General features: G+C 36.0%; 1 protein-coding gene across 3 annotated transcripts in view; it reads left to right on the forward strand.

The window, feature by feature from the left end:
* Nucleotides 1-234: 234 nt before the first annotated feature.
* LOC114473109 (mediator of RNA polymerase II transcription subunit 13-like) overlaps nt 235-25,458 on the forward strand; it is a 136,518-nt gene continuing 111,294 nt past the window's right edge. For all 3 annotated transcript variants that reach the window (XM_028462507.1, XM_028462508.1, XM_028462509.1), the window contains exon 1: nt 235-1,392. In XM_028462507.1, coding sequence (XP_028318308.1) covers nt 1,321-1,392 — 72 coding nt within the window. In that variant the 5' untranslated portion in view covers nt 235-1,320. The remainder of the gene's footprint in view (nt 1,393-25,458) is intronic.

A 25,458-nucleotide genomic window follows, 5' to 3' on the forward strand; every position in this document is an offset into this window, starting at 1 on the left:
CACGTGAGCACAAATTTGGTCAAACGGGCAGATTTAAAGGCGAGTGTGGGTAGTGCGTTTTAGACCGCCATTACATTAGAGAGAGAGAGAGAGAGAGAGAGAGAGAAGAGAGAGAGAGAGAGAGGAGAGAGAGAGGAGAGAGAGAGAGAGAGATCGAGAGAGAGAGAGAGAGATAGAGCAGAGAAGAGAGAGAGAGAGAGAGAGAGAGAGAGAGAGAGAGAGAGAGAGAGAGATGCCATGCAGCAGTATTAGAGCTCTGAAGCTCTGAGGAAGGAAGGAGGAAATCACGCACATGTTGATGGAAACCAAACAATCAAAGCTGGAGATGATCAAACATTAGAAGATCAGGATCCTGCAGAAGCAGCAGAAGAAGCGGATGTTTTTTTCTTCACCAGCAAACGGACAAGGACGGAGACTATGGATTGAACGCGGCGCACACTCGGCTCTGTGGTGGTGAGAAGACGTTTCGTAATGATACCTCAAACTGAGAGGAAGTAAAGGTTTTTTTTTTTTTTTTTTTTTTTTAAACACCAACCGCCGTCTGCAGCCAGTCGTTTTCTGCTCCGTTTTCCTGCTGCTGCTGCTGGAATAGTTTGGACTGAATGCGCACCACCGGGATCCCGCTTTTTATTCAAGAGCAACAGAAGGATTAAAGTCTCCAGCCTGAGTGTGTGTGTGTGTGTGTGTGTGTGAGTGTGTGTGTGTGAGTGTGTGGCTGTTACACCGAGGAGAGCAACGGTTTTGTGGAAAGAAAAGAAAGAAAGAAAGAGTGCTATAAATAGCACATGCAATTCTCGAAAACTATCACAAGTGGTGCATCAGCTCGTGGAGCAGACGGGAGTCACATATCCTCCTGCGCGTTTGTTGTCTACGCTTTTGTGTGTGTGTGTGTGTGTGTGTGTGTGTGTGTGTTTTCTGCAACATGGACGGACGTGTGTCGTTTACAAAGTTGTGCCCCCATGGATTACGTTTATTATTTACGCGTGAAAGTGTCCGCGGAAAGGATGGTTTCGCCTTATTGTTGGATTGAAGAACAAATGGATACGTACACATCTGCGCGCACAATGATCAGGTTTGGAAACGCCTGACCTGGATTTGTGACACTGTTTTTGTGTGGATTTAAACAGCGATCTGTCGTGGATGCATCCCGCACTACTTCTGTGAATCTACGCCCATTCCTCAGACATCGTTTTAAGGGCTTTTTACGCCCGCTCTGATTGTCTTAAAGGGGACCGATTTGTCATCCCTGCTCAGTGTTTTAATGCCCATGTTGTAGGATTCAGACATGAACTGCGCTGACGACCCCAAAGACGGACCATTATGACTGCGACGGCGAATTGGGTGGCTAACGGGGCAAGCCTGGAGGACTGTCACTCCAACATCTTCTCTCTGGTACAGTAATAACCATAAATCAACTTACAGCACATGCTCTTTTATATGTGCATCTGCTGCATAGTAGGGGTGTGCATTGCCATGATTCTGACGATACAATACTATTCACACGATACATCAGGGGTCACCAACCTTTCTGAAACTGTGAGCTACTTCAAAGGTACTGAATAATCCCAAGGGCTACCAGTTTGATGTAAATACTACATTTTAATTAAAGGGTGACCATGTTGGTGACCCCTGAGATACGATATATCCCAATACTAAACAATATAATATACATTGGAATATATTGCAATATCAATAATTACAAATTTCATCTTTACAAGTACAAAAAGGTATAAAATACAATTTATTACACTTTTTTTTTTTTAACTTGCAAGAACAAGTAAGCGGTACCTAACCGTAATGCGGTGAGTTTAACAAACTGTGAAATGACCTTTTTCAAAAAAGTATATGGTAGACCGTATTTACTCATTGAGTTTGTAGTGCATAGTACGGAGCACGCCTTTTCGAACTGTAATTTTGGTTAATTTATCAAACTGTGAAATTGCATTTTTCAAAAAAGAAAAAAAGATTCTGATTCTGTGAAGTTCTTAAATTATTTAAAAAAAAAAAAGTAGCCACATACATTTATAATAATTTGCCGCATTTACACAAAATCAAAGTCTCAACAGAGATATTTAGCCTCAGGGTGCTTCAGGTTTTTGTTGTTGTAGGTTCGAAAAGCATCTTGGGAAACTTAAAAGTATACTTCAGTGGGAACGCTCATTATCCTAATCAGACTTATAGTAGACAGTATATACTCATTAAGTTTGTAGTGCATAGTACGGAGAATACGCCATTTCAAATTGTCATTTGGTTAGTTTACCAAACTGTGAAATTGCATTTTTCAAAAAAGAAAAAAGATTCTGATTCTGTTAAGTTCTTAAATTATTATTATTTTTTTAAAAAAAAGTAACCACATACATCTATAATAATCTGGCACATTTACACAAAGTATTGTAGTGGTGTTCATTAATGTGCCCTCTCTCCAAATAAACAAGTAAAGTAAAAGTACCCAGTATGTTTTATGATAATACAAACTTCCAAGCTAAAATGTATCGAGGAGGTTGAGAATGTGACACGTTTTGGATCGATGCGATAATGACGCGGTTAAATATTGCGATATATCGTCAAATCAATTTTTTTCCTACACTCTTAATGCACAGTAACACTGAACCTGTTTTTAAGCAGTCATCCACACAGAATAGAAAGAGGAAAAAAACACCCCCCATCTCCTTTTTAATAAGACGTCTCCATCTGGAGGCAGAAATCAAGGAGCTTTGTCTGACTTGGATCCAAAACCTCTTGCATTGCTTTTTTAAAAAACCATACACACCACACCAAAACACACCGACCAATATCTTGGGGATGTAGTTGTAATTCTGACTTGTGTTTAGCAGATCAAGTAATAATGAGCATTGATTTATAATTTCTAGTATCTCCAGCCCAGTTTCTTTGGCACTCGGCCACTGTTGAGTGGAAATTGTGCAGGAACTCTGTTGCATTGCCAAGCAACTAACTTAGGAAATATTTGACAGAGGCAAGAGGACGCTTTCTTTTTCTCAGTCAGAGAATATAGTCATGAAGATTTTCTGAAATTCCATGCAAGCGCTCATTTTATGCCTGCAAAACGGTTACAAGGACAGAACTCTGAGTACACAGAAGCCATGCAGCAGTTCTAGTGTAAAGAAGTTTAGACGTAGCCGTGTGACTAATAAAACACAACAAAAACAACATGCTCATCTCTACCCAAAGACTTGTAAAAGCTGTGCAGAGTTTGTACAGTACTCACTGAGTTAACCCGTCTTTTACTACAACATGCAGCGGAGTGGAAAGGCATGTAGTAGACGAGCACAAACTGCTGAGAAACCACTCCATTATGGGGGGTGGGGGGTGGGTGGGGGTCCTCAGGGCTTTTCAGGTGATCATGCAGGTTGTCGGCAAGCAGCAGCAGGCAGAGCATGTTGCACTACATAGCCACGCCAAATCTATACAAACAGATGTCCCACGGAGTGGAATTTATTACTTTTGAGAATATATGTAGTTATTTATCTAAAGAAGCATCTATTCTACGCTGAACATACATGTAATAGAGTCCTAAATTTCCCCCTAGCAAAATAGCAAACAATGATTATGGCTGTGTTCGAAATGGCATACAAATGTACTACTCATACCAGGGCTGACGTATGTGGACACACTAGTCGTACTCAACCAGCTCATGATGCATTGCGAGCGGAATGTCAAATAGTCCTGGAACTGGCTTCAAGCTAAAAATCAAACATTCTATTTTCAAAACAAAAGCATCCCTACTTGTCTTCCATTATTTGTTTCTTAAAGCTTTTGTATTAAATGTGTCATTAAATGACCACATGTTGATATTCTACTTGGTCACTTTCTCACTTAAAAGCTGGAGAATCAACAGAGATATTTAGCTTCAGGGTTTTTTTCGTTGTAGGTTTCAAATGCATCTTGGGAAGCATACTTCAGTGGGAACACTCATCATCCTAACCATCTTAAAATATGTTAGACAGTATATTCTCGTTGAGTTTGAAGTTCATAGTACAAAGTGTGCCGTTTCAAACACAGCCTAAGTCTTTCTCAACGTCTCTTGTGTGAAGCGGCTTCCATTCACTCTCCTGGCTGTTATTGGCCATCGTGAGTATCTCTTTCCAACTGAGGGAGAAAGAGGCCATCCATCAGTTGGGGCTTGTTGAGAATATTTATGACTGGCCAATGCCCGTGCAGTTACTCAATGACAGGACTCATACAGAGAAGTCCAGCACAGGACAAAACCTTAATGACACTCTGTGTCTGCAGACAAAGAAGCCCATCCTGATGTTGACAATGAGATGGAAGTCGAGAAGAAGTGTTCGTTTATTTAACTTCTGCAAGTGGCATTCCAATGCAATGGGGTTTTCTTTAGGATAACATAGGGCTGGGCAATAGATGGAGTTTTCGATTTTGGCATTATAGAAATCGACATTATTCCTTATATCGATATATGGATTTTTTATAGCTCATTTTGTATTAAAATACTCATTTTAAGAGTCACTGCTTTCTCTACTTCTCAGAACAGAATTTAAAGCACAGTTAGATGGATTACAGTAAGTGGCTCATATTGTGCAGCAGTTTGTTGATAAATGTGCCTGTGTGGCATTTTTCATAATCAAGTTTAACCCAGAATTGTCTTTCTAGTCACTTAATTTGAATTTAAATTATCGAGATCTATATTGTATATTGGCAGAAAATTTATCAAGGTATGAGTTTTGGTCAAACCCTTAGATCTTTGGTTATTCTGTTTTAAAACCAAATCATAACAACAAATAGTGTGTTTTTTTTTGTTTTAAAGAGTTATTGATGCTGGAGGTCTGAATATGTGAATATCGTGCTAACTTTACCGAACAGTATTACGGTCCAAATAGTATCCAAACAAACTGGTGATTATCAACTGTGAGGCTGGTGTGAGGAACAATATTATTATTATTTGAAATGTTTTGACACATTTGCAAAAACAATTACAGCTTTTATGAGGGCAGTAAAAATATATTTTTTGCACGTTTTAATACCGCTAGCAACTAATGGCAGCTGATCACAAGAAACGAGGAGCACCAGTAGATTCATTACACCACCTCTGGTTTCTTTAATCACTTATGATGTGCATGTTTTACATAATAATTAATAATAATAATTTATGCATTAACGTCTCAATTCACCTGTTCATCAGTAATGTGACTTATTGGTGGTGAGTTTCAAACATGATGCTCTCGTCCATAGTTTCCTCATAAATATCCAAATATCACACAAACAGAATATTTAATTTAAAAACAGAAAAAAGCTGCTTGTCTGGTTTGATTTTTCTGTTTTTGTTTTGGTTTTAAGTTGGTAAAATTAAATAACGACACTATTTGTGCATTTGATTTGGCGGCATAACCAAAGAATGAAGAGTACACAGATTCATATCGCCCAGCCCTAGGATAAGATCAAATCTGTCACGGATAATCTTTCTTTGAAAATGTGCCAATGTGGCGTTTAACAATGCTTTAGTGATGCAGAGCCTCCAGATAAGGAGACGACAACCTGAACGCGGTGGTGTGTTTGTGAACCTTTCCCTGGGGGTCATATTGAATAATGCTCAGAGATGAAGGTCTCGTGGCTAACCGATGAGCGCTTTGCCCCAACAGCCTGTTCAACAGCATTCCAGCACGCATTAACCCCGTCCCTCGCACACTCATTTGCTGCCTGTTATAGCAACCAGCAACTGTAAAAACATAAATAGATAAATAAAACGCTCAGAAAGCGCAAGTAAGTGCCCACACTGTGGGTCTTTAGGGGGTCGGTGTTAGATACTTGATCGCTGCAATCAGACACAAACCCACAAAACAACTATCTCGTGCGCTGGTGATCATCCATGTGTGACAGAAAGCAAACGAGGCCGCTGTAAGAGGGAGAAAAGAGGTGATCTGGTGAGCAAAGTTGAAGTGGCAAATGAAGGAGGGGAAAAGGGGTGGAGGACGGGGACGAAACAGAGGAATGTTTTCAGCTTGAAGAAGTGAGCCGAGCGAGAGAGAGGGAGAGAGAGGGAGGACTGCAGCAGAATCTGTTTTCATTTTAGGGAAAGTATTATGACTGATGTGCATTTCCTGACTGCTAGCCTCAGCCTGTTTGAGTGAGACACGGAGTAAAGGAGTAAAACAGAGCTGGAGAGAGAAAATAAAAGAAGATAGAAGACACAAGTTGGGTTTCCTAAAATGAAAGCAATATTTCTAAAGGTCGGCAAAGTATAATTGCACTTTGAACGTGTTTCCATTGAAGGTTGTTTTGGGCAGGAGCCTCGTAACTCACGTGAATTCTCATCACGCGAGACTTCGCTGCTGAAAGACGGACGCTCCAAACCTCCTTATAACACTGTATTCCTTTGTTGTGTCCGGTCTAATGTGGCAGTAATATGTTTTTTAAGTATAACGCTAAGAAATGTCTCCATCTCCTCTTCTGCTTACACAAAACTGAGCCATGTTTTCTCAGAGAGAAGTGGTCATGTGACCAGGTACGTCACGTCATGCGACGTGTACTCACGGATAAAGTGTTCCCATTGCATTTTTGCGATACATTTCAATATTGAAACGTCTTTAAAAACATTTTGCGATATTTGAGTTTTCAGGTATTTATTGCCAGTTTTTATTGCGCTATTTAGATTTTGCGCATTTCCAACGGTGAATGGAATTACAACAGTGAATTTGTGTATTTGGAGGGACTGAGAAATCTATAACTGAATTAGTCGGTGCTGTAATTTACACACTAGCCGTGTTTCCATTAAAATTTTTTGCAAAATGAAAGCGATATTTCTAAAGTTTTTTACAAAGTGTAATTGCTTTTTGAACGTGATTCCATTGAAATCTCGTCCAGCGAGACTTTGATGCACGAAGATGGACGCTCTTAACATCCTTATAATACTTCGTATTCCTTTGTTGTTTCACGTCTAATGTGGCAGTATGAAAATCAATATTTACTTTTAGAATAAGGGCTGTAAATACTGTAAATACTGTATTTATTCAGTTAGCCTTTGGTACAATTTAACTTCTTGGGTTAATTTTTTTAAAATTATTTCTTTTTATAATTTAATTTTAAAGCTTAATGTTGCATTGTAAACTGTACACAATGTTTCAAATGTAGTGCAAATAAAAACACAGATTTTTCCCTAATATGATTAATAATTGTGATTATAATCGTGACTACAATATTGTTCAAAAATAATCGTGATAATAAATTTGGTGATGATCGTGCAGCACTAGCTCACACACAGTTTTCCCGGTGCTTATATCGCACGATTGCAGTCATTTTTAATGTTAAACTGTTGAAAAAAAACTCATCAAAATCAGAAAAAACTTTATTAATTCCAGAGGGATAATTAGAAAGCCAAAGAGCGGAATATTAAAAAGCAACACTAATAATATAATTATACACACGCAGAAAACAAGGAGTAAAGATATCTTTATTTGTCCCACAAAGGCCTGTACTATACAAATGGCTAACAAATGCTTATGTATAAGTTAAAAATAGTAAAAAAAAAAAAATAATGAATACAACTAAACTAAAAGGATATATACATACAGTATGTTTTTAGGTCCTGGGCAGGCCAGCTGTCAGATACTCTAAGAAGTGGTGAAAAGAGCGAGATTATTGTAACCTTTTAGTGTAACCCTTTAATCCTTCAATTTTCCTCAATTTATGACATATTTCCCTTAATTAAATAGAAATTGGTATTCAAGTCAAGGAAATTCAAATAGATATCCTGTTAGAACTGATATCTGTCTCTTATTGCTTGGATATCGTTGTTTTTTTTTTTTAATTACATATTTATTATTTGGTCTACATACAAGTGCAAACTATGGCACAATAATGTTGAAATTACTCGTTTTCCTGCAAAAAATAAAAAAATAAATAAAAATCTGTGGTCCACTTGAGATCAAACTGCTCCCTGAACTAAACTGAGTTTGTGTGCATGGGTATTTATTTACTGTGCAAATAATAAAAAAAAAGTTTATATCATGCACCGACACGAATGCGTGGAAAACAGTCGGTCACACACAAACGCGTGCATCAATAACACACACACACACACACACATGCACACATACCAAAGCTCCCACCCACACTTTCATGTGCACAAAGCTCAGCAAAGGCTTTGGGAGCTGAATAAATCATATTTCCTGAGGATGCAGGCTTGCACAAACATTGTGCAACGCAAAGACCTTAATTAAAGGACTTTCTCCTCCTGTCCCCTCCACAGAGGCACGTGGAGAGCAATGCTGCTAATTAAGGGTCCTCACCAAGAGGTCTAATGTGATCAACTAGCCAAACTCTATTCCAATTGAGATCTTTGCATGCGTAATGATGATGCTACTGTAAAGTGCTAAGTTATGGCAGTTGATTGGCTGTGATTTATAGGAGAAAGCAAGCAATAATCAGAAATGTGCTATTTTATGTTTTAATACAACCTATTCATATTTACTTTTTATTAATGATGTCGGAGACGTTTGGACAGTGTTTGTCACTTTCTGCTGAGACGGAGATTTTTCGGCTTTTGTTAGGAGTTGCAAATCATTTGAGTAAAAAACAAAAATGCTGATGCAGTGTGTGAGTGTGGAGCTTAAAGAAGCAGCTCTATTACACAAATTGGTACAATGTAACCTTTTGATTCATTGGCGGAAAGAAATCACTCAAAAGTAATTTTTTTTCCCTCTGCATCTATAACGTGTGTACAATACATTTAATTGAATTATCCACATGCACGTTTTAAAATTAGAAATTAATCCTATTAATTATATTTTTTAGTAGTTTTTAAATCTATAGCTAGAAACAAAAAATGTCTGTAAGTAAATAAATAGAAATAAATAAATTGAATTTGGATGTAATGTTCAAATATGAGAATTTAAATCAAATTCACCGATAAATAAAATTGAAATTGGATTCTGAATGAAAATTCTATGTAGCAAACAAGTTTTTATATATTTTTTTAGAAAATAAAAAAAGTGAAATATTTAAAAATTTTAGCATGAAAATAAACTGCTAAAATCTAAATAACAGCAAATTCAGTAATGAAAACATAGAAATATAAAATCATGAAGTGAACAGTTCTTGTAATGAGAATAAATGTTTTGTTTTCATCTAAATGTTTATCTTTGATTTGAATGAATGTAAAATTGTAGAAATAAGAAGTAGTGACAAAAAAAACAAGTTAGGAGGAATATGACAATAAAAGCATTTTGCCATGTTTTGTATATTAATGGAGGACCAGAAATGACCAGAAATCAAATAAATAAATACAATAGAAATGATAATAAAATAAATGCATTGAATTTGGATAAAATGTTCAAATATGAGAATTTTGAAAATTAGAATTAATGACAAAAAACAAGTTAGAAGGAATCTGACAACAGAAACATAATGCCATGCTTTGCAATTAAAGCTTCTCTTATTTATTCACATCATGTATATTAAAGGACCAGAAAAATAAAATTTAAATAAAGAAATAATAAAATAAATGAAGTAAATTTGATCATAATGTTGAAATTTAAATAAAATTCACAGATTTAAATAGGATTTGAAGGATTCTGAATTAAAATACTATGTAGCAAACACATTTTTTTAAATATATATATATATAGATTTTTTTTAGAAAATGACCGTAGAATGAATGTAAAATCACATAAATAAGTAGTAGTGACAAAAAACAAGTTAGGAGGAATCTTACAACTTAAAATAATGCCATGCATTGTAATTAAAGTTATATATTCATGTTATATATATTAATAGAGAACATTGCTGCGTGAGGGAGGGGAACAGCGTCCCAGTCTCCCATTGCATGGCCTATATGAAGCACCTCCATCTGCTTATTCTCACCATCCTGTCCCGTGTCTTCACTTTACAATTTTAAACATCTGAAGCTATGGTTGCTTCACCCTATAAGTCAGTGTGTGGCACCTCCCACCAGTCTGCCCCTGTCACTGCTGGGGGTGGGTGGGTGGGTGGGGCTTCTTGTCATCGCAATAAGATTCACAACAGCAGTGGCCCACCTGTGTGAAGTAGTGAATATCAGCATTGTGTAAAGTCTCAAACTAGGGCTGGGCGATATAAAGTATGACATATGACAATTTTTATAGAATTTTCATGGCAATTGCAATTATTCAAACTTATTTTTTTAACAGATTTGAAAAAAAAAAAAAAAAACTATTACAATTGTAATTATGCCATAATTGCAATTAATAATCAATTACAATCATAATAGACCCAAACCCTGGCTGTGGCAGGAACATGTAGTGAAGGAGTGGAAGCTGAAAACTCATGCTGCTGTTTTTTTTTCTTCTGTTTTTTTACTGGACATCATTTTTGAAATTCTCCTGAGTGTGCTCATGGATGTGAGTAGGAGGCTCGTCAGAGGTGAAGAACAGTTGAAAGACGGAGCAGGGTGGGGGAGAGAGGGTGGGAAGCACCGCTGGCTCCAAAGCTGGAAATGGGACAGGATGGGCAGCAGCAGTATTTTGGATCAGAGTGGCTTGAGTGTGAAATATGTAAGCCCCACAGTGCCAGCTGTGTTTCTATTCTTAGCCCCCGCTGGTGTCCCTGCATGTGTGCAGGGACACCAGCGGGTTAGAGGGGGGGTAGAGGATTGGCAGGAATCAAAGGTAGCTGGTGCCATCAAATGCCTCTGATAGCACTCACTCAGTTACTATGTAAGCTTTTGTACAGAGGGATAGATTTACAGGAAGATGTCCTGATCTCCACTTTGTATACATGATTAAAAATAATCCAGAGGTACAAATACAAACAGCTTTATTGCCATGAGCGTTTATTAGCCAATTTATCATATTGTCAAGTAATCAATCTATACATTGAAATTAATGTTTTTCCAAAAATATTAGTAGAAAAATAACAGCATAATACCTAAAATATATATAAGAATATTAATCATTGGAAGAATAGCAATAATATATACATTCATGTATTCAAATTCCATGAGCATTTATTAGCAATTGAATGCTAATTTATGATATTGTCAAGTAATCAATCTATACATTAGAATGAAGGTTTTTCCAAAAATATTTGTAGAAAAATAACATTCATATAATATAAAATATAAAAGAATATTTATAATTGGAAGAAAAACATTTATAATTACAAGAATAATATTTATAGTTATAAGAATAACATTTATATACAGCATAAGAACAATATTTTGAATTATAGAACATTATTTATGATTACAATAATAATGAATCATACCATTCATAATTTCGAAGTTTAACATTAATATTTACATTCAATCATGTATACAAATTCCGTGAGCGTTTATTAGCAATTGAATGCTGATTTATGATATTGTCAAGTGATCAATCTGTAAATTAAAATTCAATTAATGTTTTTCAAAAAATATTTATAGAAAAATAATGTTAATAACGATTATATATATATATATATACTATATAATCATTCATGTATTCAAATTCCATGAGCGTTTATTAGCAATTTAAGGCTAATTTATATTGTCAAGTGATCAATCTATAAATAAAAGTTAAATTAATATAATACTTTTGTTACATTACCAATAGTTTATAAATAGAAGAATACATTTATAATTATATAAGAATAATAATGTTTATGATTTGAAGAATAACTGGCTCCAAAGGAAGATGATCTATCTCTTGCTGCTGGTCCCTGATTGGCTGAGAATATCAGTGTTATATATATATATAAAGGAAAGACAAACATATTTCATATTTACAAGAACTTGTGAATATGAAATCCTAGGTATTAGTGGAAAGTTCAGTTGAAATAATTGTTATACATGTCACATTATACACCCCCAAAACAGTGTTTTAAAAATAACAATGTGATTTCCTCATGTCTTTATTTCGGTACGTGAAGCCTTGAAACAAAATATGCTACATGTCACTGACTCAAACATAAACACGCTCAAACATCTGTTTCAAATTATTCATGATCTGCATCAATCTGGCATCAATGCTGGCCCTGAATTTACTAACGCAGTGTGGATGATAAAGTCTTTTTTTTTTTTTAAAAAAAAGGAAAAACAACAAGGCTGATAGGAAATTAACAGCCGTGAGAGCACTTCTGTGACGTACTGATACATTATTCATTGTATTGTTGACATTTGACATGAAAAAGAACAAAAGGCTCACATTTCATGACTCATTTGTAAAGTAAGTAAAAGACGAGCAGCGTGATTTTTTTTATTTTTTTTTATGAAGCGACGGATTCTAGAATCTCACTGAACAAAGCTGACTGCCCTTTAACAGTAAAGAAAACGTATTCAATGGAAGCATTTAGAAATGGAATAATTACGTGTCGGGACACAAAAATACTTTCTCGTAATGTGTAAGAAACACTGGTTGTTATCGTCATCATCGCTGTTTACAATCATTATCACTGTACAGGCTCGTGTGTGCGGTATGTAGCACAGATAAAGCTGTATGTTTGACCCTGTTTAACTTATGATGAATATAATGCAACAAAAATCCCTTTTCCTCGCTTTATCCTCTCACCAGCTTAAAAAAACACACAGAAATAAAAGATACAGTAGAGTAGTGTTTGGCTTTAAAGCTGTAACACAACATGGAAACACAAATTACAACGTGACGCACACAGCAAAGCGACTCACACTGTGACGGACACTTACCTGGTTATGAGTTATGACTGCTGTTGTGTTTATAGCAGTTAAATCTGTTGATTTTCCTTCTTTTCCTTTGCTGTATTTTCCAACCGCCTCCATTCAAAGTCAATGGGAGAGACGCTCTGTTGCCACAAATGACCCCACGACCCGTGACGCAAAGCAAATCGGCTGATTGAGATTGCAATTACAAAAGTGTCTTTTCTTAAAGGGCCCATGTTAACCTAAATCAACTTTTCAGTGCTTTAAACATAAAGTGCACTTAGGGTTTCATACTAGGGATGTAACGATTCACTCAACTCCCGATACGATTCACGATACTGGGTTCACCATACGATTCTCTCACGATTTATTTTACAAAATGGGACTGTGCACAAATGACTGAAAAATATTCCTTTATTTTTTAATTTTTTTAGAATAGTAATAAAGCTTTTTATTAATAAAGTACAAAGAAAAAAGAACCTCAACCCCCCATCGCAACAATATATACATATTTTAAAATTAAAAAGAACAAGGTTAAAAGTATGACCTCTTTTTTTTTTTTTTTTTTTTTTTTTAAATAAAAAAAATTGGACAATTCTTTAATTTCATAAATATAACCTATTGATAACTAATAATTTTTGAACAATATTAAAGCTCTTTATTTGAACTTTATTTTCCAAATTTGGACAATATTAATAACTAATTATTTTAGAACAATAATAAAGCTCTTTATTGATAAATTGCAAATAAATAAGGTTCAGCAACCTCTGCAGTAGTTTGCATTTTCATTCACTCCTTGTACTTTACTCACTTGGATTGAACGTTTTTGGCCAGAGTTTATCTTATTGGAAAAGTAAAACTCCTCCTTACGGGAAAACGTTTCCCAGAGAACGCTGCTGTTGTCCTGCACAGATTAACACCAACCTCATGTAAAATGAATAAACTCTACTTCTGGATTCAACCCAAGCACTGACGCCTGTTTCCTGGTTGGCAGATAAAAACCCAGGAAGTTGAGTTCACCGGTGCCTTGTGGGCTTCCCTGTGCCATCACTGGAGGCTTGTGGTTGCACTGATCTGTTCGTGGTTACTTCACATGACCGTGGGCACATTGACAAAGACAATTTCTTGAAAAAGGGCCTCTATTGCACGCTTGTAACTGGGCAAATATTTTCTGTTGGCCACACAGCTTTGCCAATATCATGGTTGGCTGGGATTCAATTGCAGTTAGAGCACACTTAGGTTAAAGGGGTTTGTCTTTTTGGAGCTGCAGAACAAGAGGAGTGAGAGTGGGAGGGGAAAACATTAACGTTGTCTGCTGCGCTGTTGCAAATTCTAATTATCATGTGTTCATGTTCCATTGAGAGATTATCTATGACCAATCAGGCAGGCACTTGATGAGAACAAACACATTATGTGCAGACTGTTGATTCACAGTCGTTTGTGGTGCATCGATTCTCTCTGCTCTGCCAAACGTGGGCTCTCCTCTCCTCTCCTCTCTCTCATCTCAGATTAGGCCGACACTCGTGATTTTTCAGATGCTAATGAAAATTTACACAGCTCAATTTCAGTCCTGGCTTGCTCCACACAACAGGGTAGATATTGCTTTACAAAAAGGCCCAACACAAAAGGTTTGATAGAGTGTTTACCAGACATGACTGAGCGAGCGTGAAGCTGCAAGACGGAGCGTCCAGGCGGGATGAATTCAGCCAAGATACGAACATGCCGTGGCACTATTGTATCTGGACACACAGAAGGACGACTAGCAGCATTACGTAATATTCTCAGTGTGTGTGTGTTTAAAGTGTGTACAAGTGCTGATTTGCTGCCGTTCCCTCTTCATAAGCAAACAGATTTGAGACGGCAGCCAGGTGAGCTGCAGGTTGGAACGTGTTTAGGCGTGACCTGCTGAAAAGCTGATAGTATACGGCCTTTCCCCGGAAATGTACACCTGCACATTTTGATGAGGCGCACAGTTTTTCCCCCTACAGTATGTATTTTATTCAACTTTTCCGTAATAATGTGGAAAAGTCATGTTGATTAAGGCGCACAAAACAAAAGGAAAGAAATCAGTGTTGGGAAGTATAAGGCAAATATGATTTATTTTTTTTTAATTAAGTCAGGTTAATAAAAGTTAGGGTTAGTTTACGTTTGGTTTAGTCTTAGTCACGTGACCTTAACTGGCCAATGAGAGGCGCTGCGTACGGATAGAATGTCGGTAAATTGATACGGCGACCGTACGTTCATCTTTTCCATAATGATGTGGAAAAGTCATTTTGATTAATGTTTATTTATTTATTTAGCCACATTTGAGCTCAGGATTTTAAACTAAAGATGCTTGATATTGGCTTTTGTTTTGTTATGATAATGGTCAGCACTTAATTTCCAATAACGGATATATATATATATATATATATATATATATATATATATATATATATATATATGTATATATATAGGACAAAAAGATAAACGCAACACTTTTGTTTTTGCTCCAATTTTGCATGAGCTGAACTCAAAGATCTAAAACATTTTCTATAAACAAAAGACCTATTTCTCACAAATATTGTTCACAAATGTGTCTAAATCGGTGTTAGTGAACACTTCTCCTTTGCAGAGATAATCCATCCCACCTCACAGGTTTGGCATATCAAGGTGCTGATTAGACAACATGATTATTACAAATTGTGATTTTTGTAGCACTTTCAAATGTTGGGTTTATTTAACTTCATAAATGGTCAAAATCCTGCATTTTAAATAATGTAAAGTGTATAAAATAGGGTATACAAATACGTTTTATTTGCCCTCACACTTTTCTTAATAACTCTACTTTTATTATTTAAAACATACATGAGATGTATATAAGGTGAATAAAAAAATAAACATTCTAAAAGTAAGAAGAGGTAAACAGGGATCACATTTATTAACAAACAGCTCCACAATATTAGGCACTTTTGGCTTTTTTCCTATAAGGGACAGCATGTGTGAGTGAGTTTGGTTGTGTGGTTTGTTTAGTGGTAGATCTGGGTTAGGACACAAATAGTGATGTATCTAACTGTGCTTTTCATGCTGTTTTGAGAAGTAGAAAAAGCAGTGACTTCTAAAATTAGAATTTTAATTCAAAATAAGCTATAAAATATATATAATGATATAGGCGATATTGTAGTTTTCCAAATCACCAAAATAGGAAACTCCATATCTTGAGTTTTGATATATTTCCCAGCCGTACTATATTGTATTGACACTGAATTGGAAAATGTGATACTTCCCAGGGTTGCACATACACCCCATTGGAGACCACAAAGCAGCACAGAGATGAACCCTATTTTGTACATCTCACTGTAACCCTGGAGACAGACATGTAAAAAAAAAAAATATATATATATATATATATATATATATATATATATATATATATATATGTATACATATATTGAATTTCAATGGATGTTTTATGTTGCCAAGCAACCTTTTTTTTTTTTTTTTTTTTTACTTCTTGTCCTGTCCTCTGTTTACAGTTTAGAATTTCTCTTTGTGGGATTTTGCCTCTCACACATGCATGTTTTCCATTCTGTGGCTTGTCACAATTAATTAACTCCACACTAGAGACACCAGTAAAGCAGATACTGGTTTATTTACCAACTTGTTAATAATTCAGACGAGCGAGGAAGACCACCGTTTTGGACTCTCCCTCATTGACCACGGTTACAGAAGGTTTTTTTTAATTCGTAAGAAGTGATTCCAAATTAAAATATCCGGAATTAAAGGATTCTGCTTTGTGTTTACATTGAAATAGCAATTCCGTATTGGGGTTTACATGGAAAACAGGTTTATTCAATTCCTTTTTAGGTCTGGGGGTTGGTAAGGGTTCTGATTGGACAGGGGGCGAACGTGACGTATTAATGTATCGGGAAAAACACACAACAAACCTTTTTATTGTCGGCTACAACATGGAAGAAACCACAAGAACCGTTTTGACTTTTATGTTGTTTGTAGTTTTGAAGCAGGAGCTCAATAATAACACACGGTTTCACTTTGGTCCGCTGAGAAGGAGATGGGAACTAATGACCGGTAAATAAAGCCCAGTGAAACTCCGGAAAACAAAAACCATTAATAAATATTTGCTCCATGATAAAGATAGTAGCACTAACAACTGGTGTAATGATAAACTTGGTGATATTACAGCCTGTGCAGCAGTACGGGGCCATATTAAGACTTAGCGTCTTAAGGTTAAATTATAATCTATTTTTAGGGTTAGGGGTTAGGTTTAGTCTTCTTCATGTGATCTAAACTGTCCAATGAGGAGCGCTGCGTACGGATAGAATGTCGGTATATTGATACGGCAACCGTACGGATAGCCACTGCCTAAATAAATGGTCTCGACTCTAGTCCGGGGCGGCCATCTTTGGATAATGTCGTCATCAGAGCGCCTTCGCGACTGGACGAGCATGCGCAGAAAGACCGGAATTAACTTAAAGCAGAATTAACCGTTTACAAGATAGAGGAATAATTTAATTCATAAACCAGCTAGGGTTAATTGTAATTGCGTAATTGATAATTAGTTACAATTATGGTACTAGTAGAATTCAATTGTAATTGAAAAAATCTGTTGCTGTCATAATCATAATTAAATTGTAATTGAGTTCAGATAGTTTACTTTGTAATTGAAATTGCCATGAATTATTTAAAAAAAAATGATCAATTTAACCTATAAATGTACAGTTCTACACATATGTAGTTAACAATTATTAAAATATGTTTCATATCAAGCGTTCCCATATTTTACCTTTTAAAAAAAATGAAATCGAGGGGTATACTGATGAAAAGGCTCAGATGTCCACACCAAAAATATTAATATCAATATTTTCATTGATTAGGAAGCCTAACAAGGTAACCAATAGATAAGAAAGAAATCAGATGACAGATATTTGTTTTTGGCGTATTTTACAAATGATTTAGGACCAGTTATCATACGAGATGCTAACACGAGGAAGATTAACTTTTATTTTGTAATTTTGTGTCAGGCTCAGTAATAGTAAATCATTGTAATTGAACTTGAGTAATTGAGGAATAAAAATAATTGAAATGTAATTTTATTTGTAAAAAATGCTGGCCACTGTAATAGTAATTGAATTGTGATCAAACATGAGTAATTGCATTTGGACTGGAAACATTTGCATTTGGAATTATGTGTTTACAAGGTCAGTTTAAAGAGGATTTAACTTTTATTCTGAATTAAAGGTCAATTCAAGCTCCCATATAAACGTGTCCATTGCTTTAAACCTAGCCTAGCGCTGCTGTGTTGTTATGTTGGACAATCGACTGGGGTTGGTGTGTTTCATACGTGTCAGCGCTGCTGTACACAATGTCTCACTGTTGTTATTGGTCGCCCCGCTGCTGTTCCTCCTTCCTTCCTCGTTCCCTTTGTGTTAGGGTGAGAAGAAGTGGTGGCTGATGGAGGCTTTCTGCCGCGTGATTGGCAGGTCTATCCGTCACTCAGCCCTGGGGACCCTCGCTGCTCTAATTAGGTCGCTCGGCTTGCTCACCTCCCAAGGCTGGATGCTGGAGCAGAGCACAGATCAAATGACGGTCCCTTCTTTTGTAGGGACTTGTAAAAGGTGGTGGCAGAAGGCAGAGAAAAGGCATGTGTTTAGTGTCTGCCGCCCCACAGGCCTTCTCTCTACACCTGTTTGGTGCTTTTGTGTTGCTCTCTCACATGTGCTGTAATGTGCATCGCTCTTCATTTGTGTTGTAAAATGCCAGAGGGGAGTACGACTCCTTGTGGGTTAATTTGATTTCACTGGGTTAATTGATGAAGGGGTAGTGGTTGCCTGCTCTGATTTCTGCCACTGACTGCTCTAACTGGGAACTGCTTTGTGTAACTGCCCTTCTTAGGCTCTTTGTTCGTATTTCTGCTCCAGCCCAGTAGGAAGTTCATAAACCACCACTTCAATTACAAAATGGGCCACTTACTGTTTAAGGTTATTGTTCATCCATCCATTAGGGTTGGGACGTAATGCTTTTGTCCCGTTTGCCCTGATTCAATTTTAATCACAGAACCTGGGTGCTGATTTAATTTATATAGCATTTTTGATTTATTAAGTACGGTGATTCAATAGTAACGATATTTATAATTTGAATTTGCTTCATAAAATCACAAAAGTTGAATCATACACTTCAAGAAACAATATGAGTCATAGTTTGTAAGAACATCACAAGTCATTCATTTTGTTTGAAAATAATTTCAACTGCATAAAGTGCACTATGATAAATACATTTTGGTCATGTCAAGAATGAACTTATAATACAATATCATGACAAATATGGAAGGTCTGCTGATGAAGTCAAATCTACGGAAGCTGACGAGGGTCAATAAACCAAATGACAACAAACGGCACAACGTGGCGTCTACAAAATGCTGTGTATCGATGAATGCATACAATTTTACTTCAAAGTTGGGTTTAATAACAAAGATATTCTTTCTCTATTAGCTCATAAACATGGCGTTGTAATTTTTTAAGGACTTTAAAGCCAAAAACTGAATCTGTTCAGAAGAAAAAAACAGTTAAGTTTGGAAGAGGTGAGCCTTCAGTCAGTCTGTGGTTATTAAGGATCTACGGAAACAGATTAGGGCCAGTTTTGATGTAGACTGTCAGTGTATATTGTGATTTGGCCCTAGTCAGCGTCTGTAGATTTGACGTTAATAGCAAACATTCAACTTGATATTGTATTTTGAGTTTATCCTTGAAATTTCAACTTATTCTTGATTTGCCCAAAATTATTTCCTCCATCAAAATTGGCCCTAATCCTCGTCGTATTAACCTATGACAACCAGTGTTGGGTAAGTTTCTCTAGCCTTGTAATATATTTATATTACTAGTTACTGGGATAAAAATTTTATATATTTGTATTACAATATTACCGTTATTTTTTTATTATTATTATTTTTTTTAAATGTAACCAAGTTACAGTACTTTGAGTTCTTTTGGTCCAGAACACTAGTTTTATCACACTGTTAGTGTTCGAATAACATCTATAATGATCAATATTTTTTTTTTAAATAATTGCAAACGGTGAGAAAACAAAGCAAATATGCACTTAAATGAAATATGCATGTAACTTGAGTTACTTTAATTGTAACTAGTAATATATTACCACTTTTCACTTTTGTAATGAGTTACACTACAGAGTTACATCAGAAAGGAATATATTACTGTAATATATTACAAAAATAACGAGTTACTCCGAACACTAATGACAACATATGCAGACAAACAAATTCCAAGGAGGAATATCACAAAAAAATATTGTAATCTATTGCAATATAATCAATATTTTTTTCCCCATCTAGCCATTCCTCCAATAAGTAACTAGTTCATTAAGTGCATCATTTTATGTTGATTTTCCTGTGTCAACAATTTATCATGTTTTCCTACTTTTCCCAGTGAGTCTGTGAAAACTCCAAACAGAAAAAAGTTGTTAAATAAATAAAGAAGAAAACTAAGGCAAACCTTTACACATAATCGTACATATGAAGTTAGTACGCAGATGTGAAAGTTTTGTCTAAATATAGGATTATTATAAATGGACAATTGATTTGTTTAATGAAAAGAGGACATCACGAGAAATAATTGTTTCTTTTGTCATTTGATATTCAATCAAAGCGAGACGGGAGAAATTGTCTGATAAAGACAACAAATGTCATTTAAAGCATCCCAGGCATCTAAAGCTATCAGAATACACCCTAAATATTGGCAGCTTGACAAGCGCCAAAGCCGATTTGACGCTGATAAGAAAGATAGGCTTCTCCGAGACAATGAGTGTTGTGCATGTGCCAGAGTTGGTAAAGAACTGCTGATACAAGCTGTCTCTCAATTGCTTAAAGTGCCTCCTTTGTCCGACTATCAGACACTGAGGCTCTCAGACTGTTATGAGATTCCTAAAGAAGTAGCATTGCTCCCCGACATCACTCCAGTATGCTTTCTGTCAACTCTCATCCAGCATTAGACACCTACCCACTTTGACGCAGACCCATATGATTACATCAGCTGCATTATGGGAAAAGAAAAAAAGCCAGAGTGAAGATTAAACAGTTGCAAAGAAACAGATTTTATTTAAACTAGTTCTGTTAATAAATGCATTTTTAGTAATGCTCCATTTTAGTATTTCTGAATAGTGCAATCATGAAATATTGGCTTTAGAACAGGTGTGGCCCTCGGTCTAATTTCATGCGGCCCCCAAAGTAAATGTACAAAATGACAGAAGAATACACAAAACAAGTGCAAGAATACATTAAAAAATACAAAGAATTATAATATTACAGGAAAATACATGATCAAACACCAATGAAACTACTACAAAAATGAACAAAATGACAACCATAATACACAAAGTTACTCAGAAAATATACAATACTACAGAAAATGACAAAAAAAATTACAGAAAATGACAAAAGTACACAAAAAGACAAGAAAAACATGAAAAATGAGCCACAGTACTAACATTCAAAACGACAACAGAAATGAACAAAAATTACTCCAAAAAACGCAAAATGGCGCCACAAATACGCCATATTACTCCAAAAAACATATATTTTACAGGAAAAATACACTAAAGTACTACAGAAATGCACAAAATGCCTCACAACGAGAGAGACAACAATAAACATACGCAGAATGGCAGAAAAACATAAAATTACTATGAAAACTCTTTCCTGTATTAATGGTCAGATTGCTCATTACACCTTTTTGTGGCTCCGCAGTGATAAAAGTTGCCTGTCTCTGCTTGAGAAAAGTAACAACTTAAAGATAAAGCTCTTCAAAATGGATTTTCGTCCTCTACTTTGACGCACCGTGCAAACAAAAGTGTGACTTCAGGTTCAAGAGGTTCATTCATGAAGTCAAACCCATGCAGAATATTTTCAGACGGCAGGATTCCTGAAAAGTGCACCTAAAGTGTGTTTTCCTCACGGCTTTGTTATCTCAGCAACGAGGGTTTCCTCTTTATTGTAAGTCTCCCAGACTTTTAATAACACACACAATACATTGTAATGTACACGTCTGTTAAAGCTGAACAGCTAATATCTGATAAAAAGGTGCATTACTGGATTAATATGCTAATTATTCTAATGGTGGGACATTGAAAAGTAAAGTATTGTCCTTAAGAGCAGATATTTCAAAGGATCATATATATATATATATCATCAAATACTAAATTAATGAAATGAGATATTTCAATTTAATAATAACTAGGGTTGGGACTTTAACACATTATTTGCCATTAATTATTTACAGAAAAATAACGCACTAAAGAAATTAACGCAGTAAATCGCGTTTTTTTCTCACTCCAAACGGGAACCTTTCTCATTTAACAAGTTTCCAGTATACCCATAATACTGCTGCACAGCCCACAACACAAGAAACAGGAGAACCCAAGGAGAAGTTGTTGCTGTGCTTCGTGGGCGTTAATTTTAGTTTGAATTATAATAACACAGGATGGAAATGCTATGCAGAATGCAGAAAGACAATTTCAAACTAATAAATTAAATCCAATTAAATTCAAGTTTATTTATATAGCGCAAGTTATAACAGTCATTTCAAAGCGCTTAACAAAATACAGAGTCCATAGTAAGAAAGAAAGAACCCAACAAGATCCACATGAACAAGCATTTAGCGACAGTGGGAAGAAAAAAAAACTCCTTTTTTTTTTAATCAGCTTCATCAGTTGGTCTGTTTATTTCATACCATCTGTTTTGCAATATTTAGTTTCCACTTCCCTGGCATGTACTGTACTTAGTGATGTTTTTGGATTTTAATACACAAAAACAAATTGCTTTTAGACAGTTTACAAAAATATGGAATAGCCTAAATATAGCCTTCTTAAATTTAAGTTTGTGCTTTGTGAACAATGTAATCATAATTACCTCTATTCATATTGCACATTATGTTAGCACAATGTAACACAATTTTGTTGTTTAAGCTCATGTATTGTTTTAATTGATTCGGTCATATACCAAAATCCATAGTTTCTTCTTTGCTCCAGCGATGCTAAATGTTGTTGACTTCTGTCTGTGTGTTCTTTATATATCAAACCTCTGTTTGTGACAGATTGTGTTTTAATCCTGAGCTCTGCTCATCTTTTTTTTAATTTTAGTTTCAGTAAAGCCTATAAAAAAATAAAAAAAATCTGCTTAAAAGTTAACATTTTCATTTGGAAATCAATTTTCAAGCACATTAAAGCACTTATAATAATGAAGAGTCATTCCAATGCTGAAAGGAAGGTCTTTTAAGGAAACATTACAGATGGTTTACAGTTTTAATGCCCTGCAAACACAGGACAGGGTTTCAAAACCTCCTGTTAGATGTTTTCTCTTTTTGTTTACTAGAAAAAAATAGATGTAAAGAGAGGAATGAAAGCCAAAGGAGAGTGTGTTGTACTCTCGGGTGCATTCAATCGGCATCCGTGACAGCGAGAGAGTGCTGAGAGATGAGAGGGAGAGTAAAGACGAGAAAGATAATAGAGGTGAGAGTAAGGTCACGACTTCAGTTCGTCTTTGCTTTTGAAGGAAAAGCTCTTGTTTTTTTGGTCGTGCGCTCCATCAGAAATCGAAGCGGCTAACCTAGAGAACGTGGGGGTTTGGAGGAGTGTGGCTTTTATCGACAGTGAAACAAAAACCTCACTGACTTTTTACCCCCTCGGTGGTGGTTAAAAGAGACACACACACGGCTCTCTGGAAACGTCTGTGATTCGCTCTTCTTTTGTGCTTTTGGAGGAGGATGATGATGATGAATAATTTGCTGCTTTGGACATGCGATCGCTGTGTTGACTAACGGATGCGGACTGACAGCTCCACTGAAGAGACCCTCGCTGGCAATTATGGCACCATAAAACATTTCTGTCGAATGACTTTGTCTCAGTTTAGTGAGTGTAACGTCCCAATTGTCTGTAATCCAGTGTAACATGATAGCAATTCTTCATTTTGCACCTAAAATAGCTAAAACACTCGTCATATTTAAGAATAACTTTAGATTCTGCAATTTCCCATTTCAAAATATCTATTGTTTTGTTTGTGTTGACATATTTCAGTGTCACATCTACATAAACATTACACTTTTCCATTTAGTGGCGATTGATCAGAATCAGAAATGCCTTATCGGCCAAGTACAGTTTTTTAAGACAGTACAAGGAATTTGACTTGCAAAATCGTACCAAATATGCTCAGTGGTAGGGGTGTAACTATTCGTTTTAGCAACAATACGATTCCAATCACGATTCAAGGACGATATTGGTTAATTTAGAACGATACGGGTCCAAAACGATTCAGTAACTTTTTAACCAGTGCGACTGAAATAAATACCTGAATACTGTACAGTACAGGTTGGGAATCGTCTGTAAATTAATTATGAAAATAAACAAGTAAACGACATTCAATGGCAAATGTTATTTGAATAAAGTCCAACCAATGCTTCGGTTTAAATAAAAAAGGTTTGTTAACCTTTTCTGCTCACATTTTCAATAGGTTTTCAATAAAAATACAGATTAGGTTTACCTGACTCTTCTGTTTGTTTTTTCAACAAAAATAATACAATATTAACATGAAGAATGAAGTGCAACCAATACAACCAACCAACCAACAAGGCCAACTTGCCGAGCACAGAGCGATGTAGTTGGATCGTAGGAATGTTAATCGATTCATCGATCTAATGTATGAATCACTATCACTCTTACTAAATAGGGTTCATCTAAGTCAACTACTGTACTTAATTGGTTACACTGAAATCATGCAAGATTATGTCGCAAGAGCTACGCTATGCAACTTTTTTTTTTTGGATTGATACGATAATCGCGTGAAATGTCGCGGTTTATCGCCAAATCGATTTTTTTTTTTTCTTTGTACCAGTGCTTTTTCACATTTTAATGCAGTCCTGATAATCTGAACCGCATGTACGTCACAGCACTCAGATGAAACCTTCAATTTATTGTTAATCACAGAATTAAATCATCACGTAACTGTTAATACCTCGCACGAGATTTTGAAATGGAGACGAAATTGATCATATTAGTTCGTTTTTATCACACTCTAGACATTAAGTCACCTGTTTTTCCGCGGAAAAATTGCGTGTAAATGTGATATTAATCCAATGTGAGGTATTTCTATGTCATGTTTGGGGAACATTTTAAAGAAATACAGATTGATTGAACACAAACCTTTTTTTTGTCCGTTTTCAGCGACCACTGAAAATTGTACAAATCTAAGAATAAATCTCTCCTCCTCAGCACCTTTAACCCATTTTCTTTAAAGATGAGCAATCTCTGTATTACAGCTGAAGCGTTGTTTGTGTTTGTGTGACAGGATTCAACACTTGTCACTGAAGTCTCAGAGATAATAGCTGTGCTTTGTCTGCAGGCCCGTCTGTTATCAGCTGATTTCACATGCTCCAGTGGCTTTTCTCCTCTGTGCCGCAAGCTGTAATTTATTCACACAAATATGAGAATTTTCTGTTAACAGTGATATTACTGACTTCAGAGGTCTGATAATGAAGGTGAAGTGTTCTAAGGAATCATCATCAGAAGCGATCAGATAGTCAGCGAGTGTTCGCGCACAGAGAAGAAGAAGCACGCAGACCGACAGGCAGCTCGGAGCTGTCGCTGCTGAATAATAAGTGGACATCAGCCCAAAAATATGTCGGCCTCCTGATGCATGTCAATGTTTTTTTGGGAGAGCTTCTGCTGAGCACATCATCACAGCTGCTGTGTGCGCGCCATGTGTGCGTGCCAGCGTTTGTTTGCAGGCAAGTGTTTGGATCTGGCTGCAAAGCAGGAAACTGCTGCTCTCTTTGTCCTAATGCAACTGATTGTCA

This window comes from Gouania willdenowi, chromosome 12, assembly GCF_900634775.1.
Source record: "Gouania willdenowi chromosome 12, fGouWil2.1, whole genome shotgun sequence".
Lineage (NCBI taxonomy): Eukaryota > Metazoa > Chordata > Actinopteri > Blenniiformes > Gobiesocidae > Gouania > Gouania willdenowi.